General features: G+C 38.7%; 2 protein-coding genes across 2 annotated transcripts; both read left to right on the forward strand.

The window, feature by feature from the left end:
• The first annotated feature begins 744 nt into the window (after positions 1 to 744).
• Positions 745 to 5,999, forward strand: LOC145480903 (akirin-2-like). Its single transcript, XM_081459241.1, has 4 exons — positions 745 to 1,121; positions 4,181 to 4,429; positions 4,835 to 4,906; positions 5,466 to 5,999. Exons 1-4 carry the CDS (start codon positions 953 to 955, stop codon positions 5,474 to 5,476), a joined length of 501 nt encoding a protein of 166 aa, XP_081315367.1. The 5' UTR covers positions 745 to 952; the 3' UTR covers positions 5,477 to 5,999.
• Positions 6,000 to 8,704: 2,705 nt separating this feature from the next.
• On the forward strand, positions 8,705 to 22,033 carry LOC145480905 (zinc finger MYND domain-containing protein 11-like). Its single transcript, XM_081459243.1, has 11 exons — positions 8,705 to 9,162; positions 12,945 to 13,121; positions 13,552 to 13,641; positions 14,023 to 14,115; positions 14,561 to 14,648; positions 15,151 to 15,206; positions 15,324 to 15,401; positions 16,613 to 16,672; positions 17,172 to 17,236; positions 17,513 to 17,657; positions 18,009 to 22,033. The coding sequence occupies exons 1-11, from the start codon at positions 8,878 to 8,880 to the stop codon at positions 18,780 to 18,782; spliced, it is 1,911 nt and encodes a 636-aa protein (XP_081315369.1). The 5' UTR covers positions 8,705 to 8,877; the 3' UTR covers positions 18,783 to 22,033.
• Positions 22,034 to 22,062: the final 29 nt, after the last annotated feature.

Consider the following 22,062-nt stretch of genomic DNA (forward strand, 5'->3'; position numbering starts at 1 on the left):
CGCTGTAATATTATAATGTTAGAATAGGGGCGCTTATTAATAAAAACTCGTTCGAAGGGAGGCATTTATTCGAAAGGGGGCGCTTATTGGAAGGAGGGCGCTAATTCGAATCATTACAGGAACATATTCTTAAATATAATGCGTTACCAATGAGTAGGCGGGTAAGGTTTTAAGACATTTTGGGGGAGCTGTGGCCTCGCTTTTATTATATCGGTCTCGCCTTAACGCACGTATTCACGTGAAAACTCATCAGTGGAGAAGACCAGTGAATTGAGACTCTTGTATTTTTACCAAAAATTTCTCCTTTTTTAGTACATCTAGTGGACGAGTCTCTGCGCTTAAGTGTGGTTGTTAGCTCTTTTGACGCCTTTTAGCACCACGAGAAACACCCAAACTAAACTCTCTATACGTTCAAATCGTACAAACCTTCAATTTTTTATCACTTTTTTTACTTTTCATTTAAAACGAGGATTTCAAAATTTGAGACCTTAGTTATCACACTAAAAACGACGCTCACGTCACTCCATCTCAACACAATAAAGTTCCGCTTATCTTTATGTCACCTAAACGGAACAATTCACTTCCGGTTCGCTTTTTTTTCCTGAGGATTTCTGGGATACCTGATGATTATGACGTGTACAATAAACGAATCCTCTCCCACCCCCGAGTGATGTCACTTTGCAAAGTGGAATCGAGGCAGAATTTAACTTTAAACTTGCTTCACGCCAATTGGTCGATTGTGGGACAATTCAAAACACAACCAAAGTTGCTATCGCCGCCATCTTTTAGTCATAGGAGTTCTGTGGAGGATCCTAGCTGCGAAATCTAAGCCATCTTGAGTGCATCGTGTCTTCTGAAGAAATCTTGGGTGCTTTTTAAAGTGCCACGTAATTCATCTATCGTGTAGCAGGATTATTTTTTATTTTCCGCCGAAGAATCAAGCGTAAACGGAATGGCTTGTGCTACTCTCAAGAGGTCGTATGAGTTTGATCCTCTTCTCACACCTCAACACCAACCTTCACCGAAGAGAAGGAGATGTACACCTCTAAAGCCATCGACGCCACCTCCATCAGTCACAACAGAGTCCCATTTTCGGGGTGTTGCTCCTAGATTATCGCAAGGTATTGCGTAATTTTCATTTTAGTACTTGGTTTTCGAGCACTACGCAGCTTTGCAAATTATTGCATATTGCTTCGTTTGTTAACTTTGAAATTTATATGCACCTCAATTCTCCGACAGTATCTAATTCAGAGTATCTTTATTCACAGTAGCTTGTCTAATATCTGTGTCTTTAGAACTTTAAGGCAATAACGGACATTCATGGGCGAAAAATAATTCGTCTTGAAGTTGTCTTTGTTTATTCTTGCCTCGAAGTCCTTCGATTTGGCTAAGCTTTTTACGTCAAGGTAGTCATTGTTTGAAATTGCCAACGCGTTTTAAATAAGAGGCAGCTGAAGAAGGCTAATAATGCCTTTGTTTCTTTGATCTGAGTGTTCTTCAAAATGAATTTTTGCTTATCAAAGACCACATCGGTCTATCGTCGAAGTGTGGTGACGCCAAGATGAAAAGTGAGGTTGCACATTTCCCTCAGGAGCTTGTGAAAATACAGTAATAACGTACAAAATTCGTTTCATTTGCCGCCTTTCTTTACGCGTTTTGGACACAGGAAAACCGTAAATATGGATCGTGAATGGCTGACAAGTTTGCTTTTCAACATTTTTTCCCCCTATCGTTGCAACATCGTACAGAAATTTCAGAAATTTCTTGTAATCAGTGATGCACTGAAACGAAAATAGTGGGAGGAAACAACATTCTTTGAATCTGCGCGAACATTGAGCAGTTCGCTTTGAGCGTTCGTTTTCCAATATTTCTTCGGAAGAATCCACCCTAACAAACAAAGGATGGCATGTGGTTTGATGGTGCAAAAAGACGGTAGCTTTCAGTAGCAAGCTTGGCTTGTATACCATTGAAATGCAAATTAGGCCAGAAATATATTTTTCTTACAGTTTGTGAAGCGTGTATATTCTCACGAGATAAAAGCTATGTTCCAAGTTTGCTGTCATCCCGGAAAAAACTTGACATTTAAATTGTTAACATGATCAATCCATATCTTTTTAATTAAAGATGTGTTATGTTGATGCAATGAATAAAACTTTTTATGGAACCTTGTCACTGCCTTTCATTTATTTTCAGGCAGCTTTTAATGGGTTATTCATGGTTTAAAAATTGAAAAGTAGAAATGTTGAGAGGAATGTGATGTTTCTTGATTCAGCTTAAAATAGAGGAGAGTTTTCATATTGATTGGTTGAAACCAGAATTGAACAAACAAGTTCAGCGTGTTAGTTTGACATTACATTTCAAAATTTATCTTTTTTTGGTTTATTGTTCAGTTTTCTTTCTGTGTTACAGTGTAACTGGTTGGTTTTGATAAATTTGCATGTACGTATGTTTGAGTTTATAAGTCGGAATCATTGTAAAGGCAGCTATATAATACTACTCACTCTGTGAATCTTATGATATATTCATCATGCTGTTGAAGATGTTTCTAAACATGTTCCAAAACCAAAAAGCATTTTTGTGTTTTTAAAAATAATTATAACACTTGTGCTATCAAGGCCATTTGGTGAAAGTAAAATTGAAGTAGACTTGATTGTTGAATCACTGGCTATCTATTCTAATTTCAGATGCCACGTTTTTGTATTTCTGTAACACCTATTTATATGTGGTTATTCTCATGGTGGGATTAACACTTTCAGTGTGATGTGCTAAGTTCCAAAAGTAACAAGGGTTGTTATTTTTAGATGTAGCTTCCTTTTCCTATCGGTAATTTCACTGGGATGTAACTTTTGGGGAGACCGCTTTTTCTGGGGTAGCTAAAACATATACCAAATAGGCTGACCTACCTTGATATTTAGAAAGAAGGAAGGGTTGCTTAGCAAGGGTGATCTAAACAAGTACTAAAACATTTTGGTTCAGCTTATTATATCTGTTGTTTCACATAACAATAGGCCTATTCTCGGTTTTGGACTGGAACTACCTTGCAACTGAAGCTGATGTGGATGGTCTTTTCAAATGCTAATGATGTTTATTTCTTTTTTAATGATATTCTACCACGAGAACCTCCATTGCAAGCTATGTTCCTGTCCAAAACCAAGAATATGGATATGGCTTATTCAAGTTAAGTCTGAAGTTCCTACTTTGGGGAAGGTTGCTATTTTCAGGAGTTCATCTCTTTCAGATCTCTACAGAACTTGCCTAGAAATGTTTTGGCTTTACTCTGCTGCACAGTGGCAATTACTCATTTGCATGGCAAAATAGTGGTATTGTTGGCAAGCTTTTCTTTGACAAACCTCCTTGTTCAAAGATTAGACCTTGTCACAGAAAACTTGTCAAACTTAGCAAACATCATGAAAAGTGACTGGGATAGCTAAATCTATAATGTAGAATTCTGTTGTAGGAAAATATGATGACTTTAAAGAAAAACCTGTTAAAGGAACATTTTGATTAGTTTATGTGGGCAAAGGCTATGAAAACCTTTCAAGGAAAACTCACTGTTAATTTCCACAATCCCGTCAATATCGGATATCATGTTTGACCCTTAAACTGTACTTAAATTTGTTGGTGTATGACCGAAACTTCTTCGGGTCTTACTCGAAAGTCTTTGGCAATCTTTGGTAATCTTCAAAGATTTTTGGAAAATGTTTGGGGACATTTGTGTGGCCTTCAGATAATTTTTGGAGAATCTTCTGAAATCTTCAGAAAGTGGTTGGAAATCTTTGGACAATTGTCAAAAACGTTGTTATCACTACATTTATATAATAAACAAAATAATACAAGGTTGCTTGTAGACATGGAATATGTAAGTGCACCCATGTATTATCCTCTAAGTATCTGATTGAGGATACATTGATTGTTTATCAGTGGGGTTGTTTAGGGTTATTACAAAGTTGATACAGGTACATCGTGTGAATGGAGTCAAAAGAAAGAAGCCTGGTTCTTTGTGCTATTTTTATAGCGGAGCTCCTGCGTGCCACCCCATACCTTAAAAAATTTGGCAACCCATTGATCTCAAAAGTGACTGTCCGTATGTTCACTTTTAGGCTTGGCTAAATCTATATATTAATCGTTTAACTACATGTACTATCATTAGCATGATGTAAACAATTTTGTTGTTGTTTAGATCAAGTTTCAGCCAGCATCCATCAAGAATGGAAAAGACTTCAGAGACGAAAACATCTCAGAGTGCCGTGCCCAAGCTCTCCAGAAATGAGCACTTTCTCTTCATATTCACCAGGATCTTCACCGCCACGCAAAGATCAACCCCTCTTCACTCTAAAGCAAGTAACCCTAATCTGTGAAAGGATGCTAAAAGAAAGAGAAACACAAGTGACAGAGGAATATGACAAAGTCTTGAGAGAAAAACTTGCAGGTGATTGTGATTTTGGTTAGCCAGGGGGAAAAACCCAGTTAAGTTGTCAACATGATTTTCCTGCTGAAAAACAATATAAGATCGTGAAAAATAGCTATGGCTTTCTCCTAAATTGTGGTTCTAATTTTGTGGGCCATTTTTACTTCAGTTATTATCTTGCCAGCCTATTACTACAATCTGTTTCTTAAAAGGTGTAGAAAGCTTTTTTCTTTGCTACCATAGAATTGTGGAAATGCTGAAAAGTTTGGGAGAAGTATGACATATTTCCACAGGTTTTCTTGTTCCTCAACTTTAACTTTTTTTATTTCCCATTTTTTAATTTTTAATTTTGTGATTGAGATAATACAATGTAGTTGTCCATATACATTTGCACTTGTTTTAATTGAGTTTCTTTGTTTCTCCTAGAACAATATGATGCATTTGTTAAATTCAACTATGATCAGGTTCAAAGGAGATTTCATGAGACACCACCAACATGTAAGCATTGTATCAGCAATCTGCTCCTACTTAGGCAGCAATAACTAGGGGTTTCACTAAGGGCCAGACACTGGGCAAATTGACGGGCTGTGAGGTTAATTTTGTCTAGAAGAAAATTTTTCTTAAAAAGAAGTTTGGTTCAAACTTCTTGTACATTTCTGGTGCCAAGTTTAAAGAACACTGCTGTAATATTTCTAGAGGTATTCTCAATTGAGTGTTGTGCTGTTTTAGTGAAACCACCTATGACGTCATCACTTTCCTCATTTGCGTAATACAGAAACGTAAATATCTCTAAAACGAAAAAAGATATTCCAAAAAGGAAAAAGCCATTCTTCTTTACTTTGAAAAGCCTTTCAAATAAGGAGCAATTATTTTTTACTTCATAGGCACTTATACCCAATGTGAAAAATATTCAAAGTACACAAACCCTTCATTAGGCAGCCACCACCCATTTCCCCAAGGGTGGCTGCTTAATGGGGGTTCGTGTATGTTGCTGGCTTTCACTGTTTCTTCCTCCACTTATGATTAGTTACATTGCCTTCTGTCTTTTTTTTTTCAGATGTTTCATAGAATTCATCCTGAGCTGGCTCGGAGGAATCATCATTGTCCACTTCCAAGTAGTTCTCATTTCTTGAACCAGTGCAGCAGGGTTTACAGAGTTGCTGCATGGTTAATCACGAACAATTAATTGACAATTGCAAATGACTGTTTTCTAAATGATCATCAGGAACTCAATCCGTTTTTAATCTTGTCTTGTCGTTGTTCTATTAGTGTATACAGTACATATTTAGTACCAGATATCAAATGTTAAAACCTTCTATACTGTGTAACCTTTGCTTTATAACATTGACCAACTAGGTGCTAACGTTCTGTCTTTCCATTTACTGTATTCTGATTCTCTTAAACTTTGTTGTTCATTGTTATACTTGTAAATATGTTTGTAAATATGACCAGCTGATTAGTTCAAGTTGTAAATCTTCTGTGTTAATTAATCTAGAATTTTAGTGTCAAATCATAGTCCGGTTGTCTGTTGACATTAAATTGCATTTTGCTGTTAGGAGCAACAGGAAAATAAAATTTATTCTATGCCTTACATGTCTTACTGCACATTTTTCCAGTTTTTTGATTATTTTTTTCAAGTGATATTAATTTATTGACACTAACATGCTCAATTACAAAAGGCCATTTCTAAGTTGCCTTTTGACTCTGGGTCAAAACCATTCATATGAAAATGTGTTCCCCTACTGGTTCATTTTCATGGAAATCAAACCCATTTTCATATGAAAGGTTTTGCACCAGAACTCGTATTGAGACCGAGGCACAAGCTTACTCGGAAATCGCCTAGGTATTCTCTTCCTTCTCCTGCATAGCAAGTGACCCTGCATTTTGTGCAGCCAAAGTGCAGAAAACTCAAATTCTTGCAGGAACGCTTGTCGTAGAGGCTGTCATCCCCCTTACAGATGAACTACTTCTCTTGTGGTTATTTACCAGCAACCATCACTGTCATTCGATTTTCTTTCTTTCATTGGGCAAGAGCCCACAACATGACCTACAAATAACTGCTTACAAGTGATGTTCGGCTAATTTGTAATACCATCTAAATGTGGTTTGCTTCTTGACTGGCATCAGCCACAGTGAAATACTGTGTGCTTTAATATGTGAATTGATTGGCTGGGTTGCATTGTATGGTATGTATTTATTATGACAGACTGATACTCGACTGTAATTAGAAATAGACCTTTTTAGCTAGGTCGGTTTGTTTTCCTAGAACAGACCTCATGATCTTCTCTGGAGAATGTCTCTTGTCCATCGAAAAAATTATTTATTCATACCCACGAGTCTATATAAAAATTTGAAAGCTAGAATTATCAAGAGTATTGACATGTTGCATGGTTTGAAATGGGGCAACAAATCGCCCAAGCTGAAAAGGTCTATGGAAGCATTTTCCCCAATCAACTCGGATCAGATTTCGTCTAAAGAAGGCAACACGAATTTACTTTCAGCTGACGTACGTTTGCGTTGCATATCGACTGCAAAACCAGTTTTGACAATGGTGATGAATAATGATGAATCTACAATCCTGGCCAAAAGGTTTTAGGACACTTACCTTTGTTCTCTCCTTTTTTCGTGGAAACTGCGAGAAACCAACACTTTAAAGTCATAGAAATAGCCTTACAAAAAATTTTTCCCCTGCCCCCACTGAACAATGTTGAAGTTCTTTGATTGTAGAATATTTGTGACATCTGTGGCTCCTGATAACCAACATTGTCCAGGAAGGGAGAGGGGTGGATTGAAATGCTATTTTTATAGAAAATGAGAAAGTGCACTAAAGTTTTGGCCAGGATATTGTAGTTTTGACTAAATTATCTCCCGTCCTTGACATTTTTCTCACGGAATTTGGATTACAATGAAAGTGAAATAAAATGACTGACAGCCCAATTGCTATTTACGTCAGTACACGAAAGGTTCTATAATAGAAGGGCCGGCACCTTCCATATTCTAGACTTGAAGGGCGTAAAGTGTAAGTTTACTTTTTCAATCGTGACATAATTTGGAGTCGCGCGTCCCGCAAACTGAAAATGCTTCGAGATCTTGTGAAACCAAAATTAAGGGAAGGATATTTGTCCCATGATTCTAAACCGCTGAGCCACTCATGCCGCAGGACCAAAACTGAAGTTTACTCAAACAGATTATACTATGCAGGACACGTATCGCAATGTTAATGAGGGTTTTTTGCTGTACCCGCTGTTATAACGGAAGCAAGGTTAAATATTTGCCTACACGTAGCCATGCGCATAGCTATGGCAGTTGTCCCATTGACCTCTGGATTAGCGGTGAGGTGCTTTACCGACTGAGCGATGAAAGCCTTACATTGGGAGCAGGCCGATTTATTTTGAAACAGAATGAATTAAGAGCGCAAGTACTAATGAAATGAAGATTTGACCAGCGCGCACAGTAAATCACATTTAAACCGGCCAAAGGGCTTCAGAGATAACTTGTGCCTCTGTTTCTAAATGAATCTTCGTGCAAACCTTTCATGTGGAAATGAGTTTGATTTGCATGAAAATGAACCTGTAGTCGGAACACATTTTCATATGAATGGTTTCGCTCGAAGACTCGTTTTGACACGGGCAAAAGGCAACTCGGCAAAGGCCTAGACATGTAGTCATTTGGAAAACTGCGATGGTCACGTCTTCATTTCACTGGTATTTTCGCAGTTCACATCATGTACAGAACACTACCATCCACACTACCCCTTTACTTTAACCCCACCCCACTGGGTCATCATTAAACTGCGATCAGACGTTCTTTTTTCTTTCTTTCTTTCTTTCTGTTTTTCTCGAAAGAACACCTGATCGCCGGTTAACTCATCGTCCATGCTTAGAAATATCGCTACTGCTCTTGTAGATTCTTGCTGCCAGTTTTCAGTGAGGGCTGAAGAACAGGAAGCAAAAAGAGTCAAAACTGATCAAGTTCCGCAGCTCAAAGCATTGCGAAACAAGGTCGCATATATGTCAAGGACAAATTTGTTTCCACGACGATAGCCCGCGGCGAAAACCGACCGAAACGTCCGAAAACCCCACCGAACACGCCAGCTACGCGGGTTACTATAGCAACGAAAAAGAAAAAAAGAGTCGCGTAGATATTTAAACTAGATTCTAAAAAATTACAACAATCAAATTCAAAGAGTTTGTTACGGGCATAAACCTTTTTCTTTTTATTCCGTGAATAAACGGAAAAAGCGCGTGGTTAGGCCAATATTGTCAACTTTCGCATCAAAAATTGCGTGATCGGTTTTAAATACAACCACGGTTCAGTTTCCGGTGTATTTCCGTTACGTCATCGGAACGAGATCGTGGATTCGTTCGTGCCGTTCGTGCAGGCTTCGAAAAGCATGCGTATTTGACGGAAGAGGGCCCGCGAAATATCCCGATGACATTGTATGGAAACAAAGTGACTGTGTGTTTGGGATGGCAAAGTTTTCCGTCAGGAGGCACTCTGATCCTTTCTACGTTCTCGCACTAAAGGAGGCCATCGTAAAAATATCCGCGCAGAAACAGTGCCCGAACGAAGGTAGGATTGTACGATCGGTTCTTCAAGAATTTGATTGGAGTAAAGCAGAGATAGTCAAGCAGTTGAAGTTTGCGGTTAAAGATGGCTTGATTCTTCAAGTCACCACGTCCTCTAGCCACGGTAGTACTAAGGGAATCCCTCAGACAGCTTACAGGATTCTTCGAAAAGACGGCGAAGATGATGTAAGTAGTTTTTTTGGTGATTTTTTTTCTTCATGATCGACAACACGCGCAGGTTATTCGCGCAGGAAGTGGTGTCCCCAACTCCTCTTAGACGGCTTCTAATTGTTTATGTATTATAAGCTTACTAAAGCGGGGGCGTTTCGTTGACTTGGCCGATCTCTAACTTATTGTGCCGTCGGAAAATGGCAAGAGATGGTAAGCATCTATAAAGCGACCGCATTCGTGGCCACATATCTATCTATTTTAGGTTCTGTTTGGGCAGAAACACTTCAGTGATTTCGACACATTCTAACCCGACGATGCAAATTGTGATTTGAACAAAACAAGAATATTCATAACATGAAAAAATACAAAAGCTTCATTGAGAGAACGCTCATGCGGTCAGACTTTAAATAAGCTCATTTGTTTCCCAACGCGACACTGAACGCGGAGAAGATTTGTTTTATGTACGTGTCGTTCAATGAGAGATTGCATGTGTAAAGATTCCGGTGAATTGGGCTTTCCGCACTGTACTTATCATGCAGATGAGCTGTGCTTGTGTCTTATTGTTGTGTTCCACGTTATTGAAGTTTTTGCATGAATATTTATTGTATTTGCGCTCAACTTAACCATTTTGCCGCCGAATGACCAAGTGTTAGCCTTGTCGTACGGCTAAAATGGTAAACGCGCAATGTTTCTTACGCGTGATGTGGTGAAGTCATCCGGCATTTTCGGTTTTAACATCAGATAGCCAAATGCGTGTTGTTCTTGGTAATTTTCGATGCTCCAGTTTAGTTTGTTCACTGGTTACGGCTGTTAGGTTCATTTGCATATTTTTCCTTTGTTTCCGAACGTTCCACTTAGGACAGATCGCAATGAGACATGTGAGCTAACGAACAACCACAGCAACGGAAGACTATATTGAGTCATCAATGCGAACTTAAGATTGGTATATCAGACATTTCTTTGCAGTTTATTAACCGGCTTATAATCTTATAAAATGGTTGTACTTCTAAAGAAAGGATAACTTAAATGTGTTTGGGGACGGTCATTTGTTACGGTAAATAAATGCACTAATCAGCACTTGTTTGGCTTTCTGATCATTTTAGAATGAAGAAACAATGAATGTCTTTGTTTTACTTGTATTGTTTAATAAGCCAGTATCATATTCATTTACATCTCCCACCTGTTTTAATGTCACAATGAAGATTTTGGTGTATTTTCCAACCTCAACCAGTTTCGACAGAGAAGTCTTTATGTTACTTCTTTTTAACAACAAAAAATACTTCCTTGTTGCTCCTTTGAGAATTACAAGTTTGTTGTGGATTTAACGTCATAAATAAATTATTTTTCATGTGATTTGGTTGATGTTATCTTGGTGTGCTGGGAATGCTGGATTTGCTATAACATTTTGATTTTGAAAAGTCAACTTTTATTCAGTCAGTAATGCTATACACAAGGGGTGCCTCACTCTCCTATCTTCCTGGCAAGAATCTTTCAGACTATTACTTCTTACCCGACAATAAGTCAGTCATGAACATGGTGCAGGGGCTTGCATCTTCAACAAGTGGTATCCCTTAAAATCCCATGTTAAAGTCCCTCCACCCCCTGTTTATATGCCCCCCCTCGATATAAACCCTTCTATCATTGCTAGCAAAAATATTATTCCAGATATAAGATTTAAGTGTGTTCCTTTTGCGTTTCTTTAAAAACATCAAAATTTTTAATTGAAAGTTATAGGCTAATAGGGTAACAATTACCCAATTAGCGCATAAAGCTAACATGCTGTTACATTTAGAGCTATAGTTATTATAGCTCTAAATGTAACGGCATGTTAGCTTTACCTTAGAATTCCAAAAGTAACACCCCCCCCCCCCCCTGGAAATAATGGCTCCCTGAAAGTAACGTTAATTTTTTACCTTCCTACTGAACCCTGAAAGTAACGGTTCCTCCAAAAAAATTATGGCCCATCTGAAAGTAGCGTCCCTTTGATGAAGTCACCAAAAGAGAAACTCTCTGATCTCAAGTGTAATGCAAATGGGGAACTCTGACTGCAGGACTGAACTACAGTGGCCCACAGGGGCAGTACAAGAATATTTCTCCCAGTACACAAATATTTATCCCAGTACAAAAACATCCCAGTACAAAAATATTTATCCCAGTACAAGAATATTTATCCCAGTACAAAAACATCCCAGTACAAGAATATTTATCCCAGTACAAAAATCAGTACAAAAATGTTTATCACTCGTGAGATATCAAGTTGAACACTTTAAGATAAAATTCGTATCCACGCGAGGGCATGTAATATCCTCTATTTGTACTGGGACAAATATTTTTGTATTGGCATAAATATTTTTGTACTGGGATAGATATTTTTAAACTGCCTGTGTGGGCCACCGTACTAAACAACTTGAAGAATTATTTGCAATTTTGTTTCGAACTTCACTGAATTTTTCTGGAAATTATGATTTATGGGTTGTATTATTTTGTCCGGCAGTACATTCAAATGATACACTGTAATATAATCAGTTGCATCACAATAATAAATGCGATGTAATAGTTTCACCCTTCAGCACCAACATTTGGGACCTTCTTTGTTTATACAGTCTGCTTTGGTTATGTAGGTAGTTAGGAACACACACAAATGGAACTTTTAATTTCATGTGTTATGTTTCCGCTTTGTCTGAAATGACTGTTACTGTGCAAATGTTTTTTAACCATTCGAAGGTACTGGCTACCAGTAAGTAGCAGCCCCTTTTGCCTGCTGAATCTGAAAGTTGTGGGGGCCATTACTTTTGGAACTCTAATTTGTTTCTCAGAGACATTTTATTTCGTCGTTTCGAAACCTTTTTTTTATTCCGCTTATATGCCCCCTGGATATAAGCCCATCCAAAACCCCTTATGAAGTTATAAACGCCCACTGGGCTTTAACATGGGATTTTACAGTTTTTGGTTTAATTTGCATCATGCAAATGGTTGTTCACTAAATTCAAGTACTATGTGTACCAGGCAATTTATATTTGAGTTGCAATATTTTTTGCTGAGCTAGTTGCCTTAAAAAGAATAAATTTTTTGTTTCCTATCATTGAATATATTAAATCATACTGGGCGGAGAGATCAAGTTACTGGCATGAAAGTTAAGTGTGTTGCTGGAGAGTATAGGACAGATTCTGAAGCCTCTTGATATTGCTTGAAAACACTAATGATAAGGTCCCCCTACCTCCAGCTATGTACTGTACAGCTAGTTTATGTTATAACTATTAAGGCTACACCTTTGATGCTCTTCAATAATGCACCTACCATTGTTAAGGCTGGGGGGGGGGGGGACCCCTGGGCATATGTGGGGCATTTAACTTTTCAGAAGAATATTTGGTCAAAATCCCCAATGTCAAGGGCCGGAAAAGTGGGTAACATCATGTCACATATCCCCACCTTAGCATAGCACTGAGGCGTAAAGATCCACTGTTACAATTAATTTTTAGACCTAGATGTAGGAGGGGAAGGGAATATTTCTGAGTGTGGTGAGCAGTGGTGGATCTAGGGGAGAGGCCCTGGGGGCCCCGGGGGCTCCTTATTTTGGGTAAAAAAAATCACAGAAGGAAGAAAAGCCGGCAGGGCAAGCAAAACCCCTTCCGTCCCCCTCCTTAGCTCAAGGTCTGGATCTGCCACTGGTAAGTTTATAAAATGGACTTTGAATAACTTTATGATTTATGAATTATGTACTTGTAAGGTGATTTGGCAGCTCCAATTTACAAACCACTAACTAGTATATTTATATATTTTGTTGTATATTTTGATAGGATGAAGTACAAGCGCAAAAGAAAATGCTATCATCAAACACACATGACTGGTACTGCTGGGACTGTCACAAAGCAGGGGAAGTTATAGCATGTGATTTCTGCCCGCGTGTATTTCACAGGAAATGTGCGCATTCTGGTACTGTGGCCAATGGGAAGTGGAAATGCCCATCTTGCCAGGTAATTAGTAGAACTTGATACTGGGCAGGAGAATGTTTTGCACTTGGTGTTAGGGATTTTGTGTGCACTGAAATTACTCAAAACAAAGCCACCAATTAAGTTAATTCTTTGTGAACTTGAACCAGTAGCAGTGAGTGTAAAATTAGCACAGAATTTTGTTGGATGAGGTGGTTGAGGTATTAACACTGCAAAATTATCTGTCTAAAACAGATTATTTGTGTAAATATGAATGTGTTTATTTTAGACTAATACTGCTGGAGTATAATCAGATTCTGTCTGGCATCTCATCTTAGTTTAATCCTCTGAAGTGCTTTTCTATATTTAGTTATACGCTTTGTTTTACAGAACAAGAGAAACTATTTTTAACTTTTACATAGCATTCTGTTGCCCAAGACATATTTGCTAATATTGAAAAATATTGTTTTTATAGCCACAGAAGCTGCCTGTGTTGATGTCAAACAAGACACCTGACCAGCTAGCAAAACTTCTCAAGTTTACATTGGAAAGAATGAAAGAAAAGGTACATGTACAACGAATACAGTCATGGCTGCTATAGTCAGTGAAAATGTTACTAATAAGTTCAGTTATTCCAACCTACAATTTGTTGAGGTTGGTCTGGCTAATTCTGTTGTGCTTGGCTGTTAAATCTAATATCTATGGTTTTATTTCACCTCAATGTCTGTTTCAACTCATCTCATTTGTATGTTTAGAAAGCTTTGAAATCCAGAAGATGGCTGGGTAATGACTATTGGAGAACTAGTGGAGGTTAAGAGAACATGTCACTAGCATTTTATAATGCCTAACATGCAACCAATCACATTGCAAGCTATAAATGTCATGCAAACAGAAATGTCTGTGAATTTTAATTGAGACCACCTAAGTGAGTACTGTTGTTTTACAGGCTAAAGAATACTTGGAGCCAATTTCCTTGGAAGAACATCCAGACTATGAGGACTTCATCTTTAAACCAATGGATCTTAAAAAATTAGAAAAGGTTTGGCACACTTTCTGTTCGCCCTAAAGTAACTTATACCTTCCATAACTTCATGTAGTACTGACTTCCTCCTGCTTTGGAAGATAATCCTGTAGAGAGTGTTTTTCTAAAGCATATGATTATATTATCATTATAAGCATAATTCTGTAGCATGAAGCAACAACTGCTTCATGCTACAGTTCTCTTGAATGAAGAGTGGAACTCTGGCTCATTACAATGACGTGCCTTGGCAAAGGAAACTGTTATTGGCCAGCACTGTTCTCATTATACCTGTCACTTCTGACAAGTATAAATAGTAGGTTCTTGAATACTTTTGGAACAACCAAACTAAATGCTAAGCAGGGGAACTGAGGGAGGGGACCTGCAAGTAACTTAAGAGGTTTAACATTTTCAAGACCTGTTTTGCATATCAGACTGCTTTGTGACGTGATGTTTTATTTTACAGCTGGTAGATAAAAAAACCTTCAAGTCTCCAAAGGAATTTAGAGAAGAGTCACAGTGGATGTTCCATAATGCGATGATCTATTTTGGAGGTATTCACTAAATGCAGCAATCTATTCCTAACTTCTTGAAATTTACGTTGTTTGTAACAACTTCTTGTTTTACATGTAGCAGTTCAGGAATGTATCAAGCCTTTGATTACACAGTCATTTTATCTTCTTTTCCCTTTTTCACGCTCCTGTTCTGCCCCTTTCCCACAATCTCTCAGCCCAAAACCCACTCTTACTAGTTATAGTGTATGCAATATTGTCAAATGTTATCCATGAAATGTGGCAAGTCAAGTCAGAGCATTTCATTTATCTCATCCACCTTTATTCACCTTTCATTCAGTCATTTCCATTGATTTCCAAGGTTTTCAAAGCTTTAACTCCATTTCTGCTCACTGGGGTACAGGACATCCAAAGTTCTGTGATCTCCTTCCTCTCTTAATGCAGGAGATGGAGATATTGATGACATGACCTCCTCCACTGGTGTCTTTTTTTTTTCTTTCAAATTCAGGCCACTATTCGACTCTAGTGTTTTCTCTTATTGCAGATGATGATGACATGACGGATCTTGCTGAAGCCATCATGGAGGACTGCGATGGAGAGGTTAGTGAAAAATTCTTTCCTGTTAAGGATGCCTGGTATAGTACTATTTGTTTGATAAGGCTGCCTTTTAAATAAAATATTGTAATAATTGGTTTTTATTATGGTTCAATTTTCTAGCTTGAAGAAATGATTCGATGCCCTGATTGTTACTTGATGTCTAATACACGATCCAAAAATTGGTTCTGTAAGCCATGTGTAAGTAGAAGTGTTGTCAAATGTTATTCAGGTATATATGTTTAATATTTTTCCACAAGTGCATATTGGATCCAAAATGATTGATTGCCAATGGCTCAAAGCCAATCAAAACTCTGGAAATGCATAATCCAATGTAGTGTGCACACAGCTGTTTACTCTCCTAATAATACACTTGAAAACATTACTCGATTCTGGTTGGCTAAACATGAGTACAGTTTTCATGTAATACCGGTGCAAATTTCAAAAACGGGTGCAATTTTGAAACACCAGTGCAAAGTACAGTCAGTGGAATCCCAATTTCTCAAACCCTCATTTTTTCGAACCTCCCGATAACTCGAAGCAAAAGTCGTTTCCGTCTCCACAGTCGAACTCTGTAATTTTATCCCCGATTTCTCGAACTCTCCGACTTTTCGAACCAATTTTTGTTTCCCTGGGAGGTTCAAAAAATCGGAATGCCACTGTACAACGATGATTTTAGAAGTTAGTACGAAGATACTCGAAGTCAACCGACGGTCATCCTACTATTTCAAAGCTATTTCAAATTGCACGAGCCCTACGGGTCCTATGGGCTCATGCAATCATGTGATTATCTATACTGAAAAAGGCAGAGATGAGAGGAGAATGAAGAGGGTTGTACTCCGGCTTATTTTCGGCTCGTTATCGTTAAGTAACCAAATTGATTGATATACAGTCGAACCTCTACACAACGGCCACCTTGGGGAAAGGGGAAAGTGGCCTTTGTAGAGAGGTGGCCGTTATGGGGATGTATGAGTGTAGCATGACTTATCTACACCTGTTTTTTCGGGGGTGAAACATTTCTTTTCTTAAAAAATGCTTATTTTAGCATATAAACTGTACGTAACACAATCAAAATACATCAATGAAACAGAAACTAAACAGAAACAGAGACTAACGAAGCGTGTGACGAATCAAGTTTGGTGACCTTTTACAATAAAAGATGAAAATTTGTATGCACCGTTCGTCAGTTACGGGTTAACTGGCCGTTGTCGAGATTTTGGTGGTCAGAACGCGTTTTTAGTAGCCGTTGCCGTCGTGGAGAGGTGGCTGTTGTAGAGAAGTTAAAATTAGAGAGAATGTATGGACTGTCAACCGGAACCAAAAAAGTGGCCGCTCTAGAGAGGTGACCGTTAGTGTAGGTTCGACTGTACGTAGAAGCGGAAGTGTCATTGCAGAATTCTCTTTTGTTGTAGTACTTTCCTCATGAGCTTGTGTGGGCAAAGATGACGGGGGAACCTCCTTGGCCTGCTAAAGTAAGTTAACGCATTGCAGTATACTTCAAATAATATTTGAGTTATTGAAGGACATTCTGAATGAATTTTTTGAGCCGTGTCCGAAATAACCGTCCTGAATATGAACGGTAAACAAAATGGGGAATATGACAAGGGTTTGGTGTCTAAAAGTTGTTTTGACGTGGTTTCAGTCCGTTTCACATGGATGTAAAGGTCCTAGATGTAACGCTTTCTAGCTGTAAGTAGGATAGGATAGGATAGGAAGCCTTTATGTCAACACCATGAGTTTTAAAGCTAAAAGCTTGTGGGGTCGTGTATAAAATAAGTAAGTGTGTTTTAATATCTTTTGGTCCTGCATGGATACAGTAACGTCCCTTTTACATCGCAAGTCCAGAAAGTGGTCAAGAGAACAGCATATGGTAATCAACAGAGAACGTAGGGTGGGTCTCATTAGCCATCAAGAAATACCAGAATCTAATAAAGTAAATATAGTGTTCAATTTTTGGACTTTCTCTTTCAGATGCTAAGCTGGAGTGAAGACAACTCAAAAGCGCTCGTGCGGTTCTTTGGGGCTGCTCATCAAAGGTATATTCGTTTCCTTAACGTTATCAAATGATGGTACGCACGCACGATATCACGTTCTTGCGAAAACACGCGTGTGCCGAATCACGTTTTACCATCTCACGCACTTTCACTATCTTGAGATTATGAATGGTGCATGGAGGCATGAATTGTGAATGAAGGTTAGGAGAGGGTGGGTGCACGTTTTACAGAAGTTAGCGATAATATCACGTTGCTCGTCATGATTAATGGTCAAAACAAATAGAATACTGAAATGTCCGAGTACACGTTTACCAACAGGGCCTGGGTCGGCCGGAAACACATCATGCCAATCACGAGCAAACCGGAAGTGAAAAAACGATCCCAGAGGTGGGTCCAGGCTAATGACGAGATGAAAGAATATCAGAGACAGCTGGCTCTTTTATACCCTGACGCCAAGCAACAGGTAAGGACTACACAATCATTTTGGTTTGTTTATTTTAAAGGAGCTCAGTCACGGTATTTTAAGTTATTTTGGCCAGGAATGAAACTACTTTTAAATTAAAAAAAAAATTAAAATTCTAGTGTACTAGGAAAAACACAAAGGAGATTATCATAGTAATAAACTATAAGAGAACAAGGATGGTTAAGGAGGCAGAAGATTAACACGGATTACAAACGACGAACATTTAGGGTAAATCTTTCAAGATGCGTAAACCGTGACTTAGCTCCTTTAAACGTTCAGATCGAGGTATTTTACCGCTGGTGATGCGAGAGTTTGCGTACACAGACTGACTGAGTTGTCTGTCTGTTTCAGGAATCGACGCCTTGTCGTAAAACTGAGACCAAGGAATGCCAGACCGACGCACAGTTAAACGAGGAAGATAAAGAAAAGATAAAACAGTTAGAAGAACAGGTTCGTCAAAAAGACGAAGAGCTTGATTCGCTGAAATCAGACCTAAAGTGCGAGCGAGAGCGAGCGAAACAGCTGGTGGAAGGAGTAAAACGGAAGAAAGAGGAGCAAGACCAACGAGTGTTGCGTGACAAGTCTGTCAGCGAACAAAAGGAAACGTCCGAGAACTGCAGCAGTAATAGCGCAACTATCGACCTGTCCATGACAAGGGACCAGTCCAGTGTTATTAAAATGTTACAGGACGCGCTTGAACGCGAGCGTCAAGAGAAAAAAGAACTCATTGAGAAAGTCACGCGAGATTCGCAAAAGAACCGTGAGCGTGACATACAGCAAGCCGTGAAAAGAGCCGTGAACAAGGAAAGATTGGAGCGAGAGCGGATCACGGACGAGGCAGTGAAGAAAGCGGTGGAGAAATGTAAACAGGACAGAGAAAGACATACACAGAAAGCGCTGCAGATGGCCAAGGAGGAGGCTGAGAAATCGGTGCAGGAGGCAGTGAGCCTGGCCAAGAAGAAACAATGGTGCGCTAATTGTCGGGCGGAGGCTTTTTATCCGTGTTGTTGGAACACAAGTTATTGTACTTTGGAGTGTCAGAAGACTCACTGGTGCACGCACAGGTTCCATTGCATGAGGGTCGCGTGTAACTGCAACAGAGATGGCCCTATGACGCGGTCGTGACGTCACAAAGTCGGTTTCATGGACCACTGTCTCGACAGTTTCGCGTCAGACGTTACCATGGTTATGCGCGGGGAATTCTGGGAGTTGCAGTAAATCGCTTTATTTGTGATAATGGCGATGTAACATGGTTTGTTTGTACAGCGGTTATTTCATGCCTTAGAGCCTGTTCACACTGACTAATCTTTTTGAGTTAAATCGAGTACTAAATTTTGCAACCTAGTGCAACCCCGATATAACCAGTAAACTTCATTAACATCGATGATCGAGGCACGCTTATAGCGAACGCCGAATTTCGGTCCCAGAAAGAAAGAACCAGGACCTCAACAGACAAGGGAATTAGTTGATGACAGCTATTTTTAGTTCTGGATAACGGAAAGTTATTGATCACTAAATATCTAATTCGTGACTTTGCGGCAACTTATCTTGTCTGTCATCATCAGATAGTCGTCCACTATAACGCCGAACCCTGAACGCTGATATCCCCAGCTAACACTACTTACCAAACTTTCGTGTTAAAAACACACTACCAATCGATAGCGTTAGCTTCTAATTAGTGGAGGCCCTGGGTCTCTTCTTCGCAGCTGTCACAGCGATTCCCTGTGTGTGAGACCCATTAACATCTGTGAAGGAAATTGCAGAAATATTTCCAGTAAATTGGAGTTCAGCTTACAAGTCGTTCAAAATAGGTCTTGCCACGGTGTTTGTTGTATCAAGGTTGCACTCAAATCGCTTGGAGCTTAACGTTTCAGCGGTTGCCGCATGGCAAATTACTTTCAGCCAATCAGGTGCTCATTTATGGCTCCCATGGTTGTTTTCAGTCATTGTAAAATATTCTTATAGTTATGTCTAAAACAGTTTGAATCTTAACCTCCGAGGGTAACTTTTACGTAATATTTTTTTATGTTTTTTTTAAGTAAAGTAATGTAAAGTCCTTCATTTAAAACACGATTATCGTTTAAGCACTACATGCTTGAGGGGTCGTGTATCTAATTAATTATCTAATTATCTAATTACCTACTGATAGAACGAATGTTGTTTTGTTTGTTTGTTTTGTGTATCCGGTTTTCATTTATACAGTTTTATCGCAATTCAAACTACTTTGGTGTTCAAGCGAACCGATGTCATTTTTTTCCTTGGTGACGCTTTATAATTCATTCTTTCTCTCTTTAATTCGTATGGCTTTTGTTGAAGGATTCCAATTGGCAAGTGTAAATATTGGTACTATACTGTGTATTGTTTCAGTTTTTCCGAGACCTTTCTCGGCTGGTCAACCTGTTTAGGTGAGGTTGCAAATAAGAACTTTTCTGAACACCCACATAGAAATTTAGGCAAACATCTCTGTGCTGAGAAAGTGCGTAGTTTAGTTTATTTTCCATATTTTTAGACGGATTGTACATAAATTGTTTTGCAAGCGCATCAAATTCTTTGCCCTTCAGCGACAGTTGGAGCTGTTATGTTGTGGGCAGCCTTTTGTTTTGAGCGAGAAATCATTTTGACATTAAAAATTTATCAATAGTTTCTCAAGCATAGGGTTGTGGTTTCAAGTAATGTGCCAACCCCGAGTGTCAAAAAAAAGGAAAAGAACTCTCCGTTGATCCCTGAAACGTTTTTGCAACCGTGATAATGAGCTTTCGTTTTTCTACGAAATCGTTGTATGTCCAAATATCTATTTTTATGATCCCATCGAAAGCAGAGATGTGTGTAAATATTCTTAACACGACGTACTGTAAGTGCGTTCCATAAAATTATGACAAAATCTAATGTAGGGGCGGCAATCGATTAACGTAAAACGTATGTATTTTGATACAAGATCAGATACAAATGCAGTATTTTTAAGATCATTATTAAACATGGTTAACTAAATAGGTAGCAATTGTTTTCTATCCAACCGAAATGTACAGTTGTTGTAGCCTTTCTGTCCTAGTATCCTTGCAGGTCAGTTTTACCGTGCAAGTTCAGTTGCAAGAGTGCGTTCAGATCATCGAAAAATCAGTAACCTTTTGTCTCAGTGACCTGAATTGTGAGATTGTAAACACTGATAACTTTACCATGAACTGGAAACGAACTGAGTTGTGGAGTTTTGTTATGTTGTGAATGACTTTGTATAGTTCGTAGTGATTAAACCAATCCTGTGTTTGGGACATCAAAGGTTGTGGTGACTTGTTGTTGTTATTGTAGGTCAGTTGAATCAAAGTCAGTGTTAAATGGCCACATACTCTTGCAAGGAGACACATTGATCTATAGTTACCCTGCACCAGATCACAAAGTAGTGATGTACCACAAAAAGAGAACTTATTTTTTTCATTTAAACAATGCGAATTGGTACAGGACTGGGAATCATCTACAACCTTTGATGTCATTTTCTGTTCACTGTACATTTTTGTTATTAGGATCATGAACACGCCGTAACTTCATACAAATATACCAAAGTACAATAGTTAGTTTGTTATCTGAAATTGCACAGATATTTGTTTAAAAGCTGTAATTCAGAAGAGAGATAAATACCGTGCGTTTGTTTAAGGCCTGTCCGACTCCTGTTCGACGACCGAATAAGGGTCGTCGGCACGTTGTCGGGTCAGCTTGAGATTTACTGAGCTCACGGGAATTGCGGGCTCAGCTTACTGTCGAAAACCTTGTGACTTGGCACAGCGGTTCCCTTTCGCACGAAGAATTATCGAGTGAAATAAGCAATTGGATTAAAACAATTTTTGTATGAGGAAGTGTAGGTTTCTAGGCATAAATTTTGACTTGAATTTAATGTAAGCTAATATACACATGGTGCTTCACCCAGCGAAATAGTTAGCGAAGTTTTAAGTTTTGAAATCTTAGTATTTATAAGTAGTATTTATTATTGGTAGTATGAATATACACTTCGTAAGAATCGCTGCTTGAGCGTTTGGCTTGGCTCTATATCTTTCAGTCCTATTTTCGAAGTTCGACGTCACAAGCGATCTTTTTGTTTTAACCAGTCATTGTTGATGTCATCTTTGGCCAATCAGGTCCCACTTTGAAAACACGTGACACGGCTAAAGTGGCTGTCTTGTACTTGCCGTGGGCTTATTGTTCCACGTTTTTCCTCGCTTGACACTGTCTCACTAGTTCTGGTTGACTGATGGTGTGATTACTTCGTTAGTCATCAGATATCGTAGTAGCATGAGTTCTGCAGGAGCCTGCCAAGCCATCAAGTAGCTGGGTAATACGTAGAGATCGGTTGCTGTTTGCAGTGAATAAAGTTAGCCAACAAAATTATATTTGTTACTGGGTTATGCTTGTGGTTCTT

Source organism: Orbicella franksi, chromosome 3 (genome assembly GCF_964199315.1).
Source record: "Orbicella franksi chromosome 3, jaOrbFran1.1, whole genome shotgun sequence".
NCBI lineage: Eukaryota > Metazoa > Cnidaria > Anthozoa > Scleractinia > Merulinidae > Orbicella > Orbicella franksi.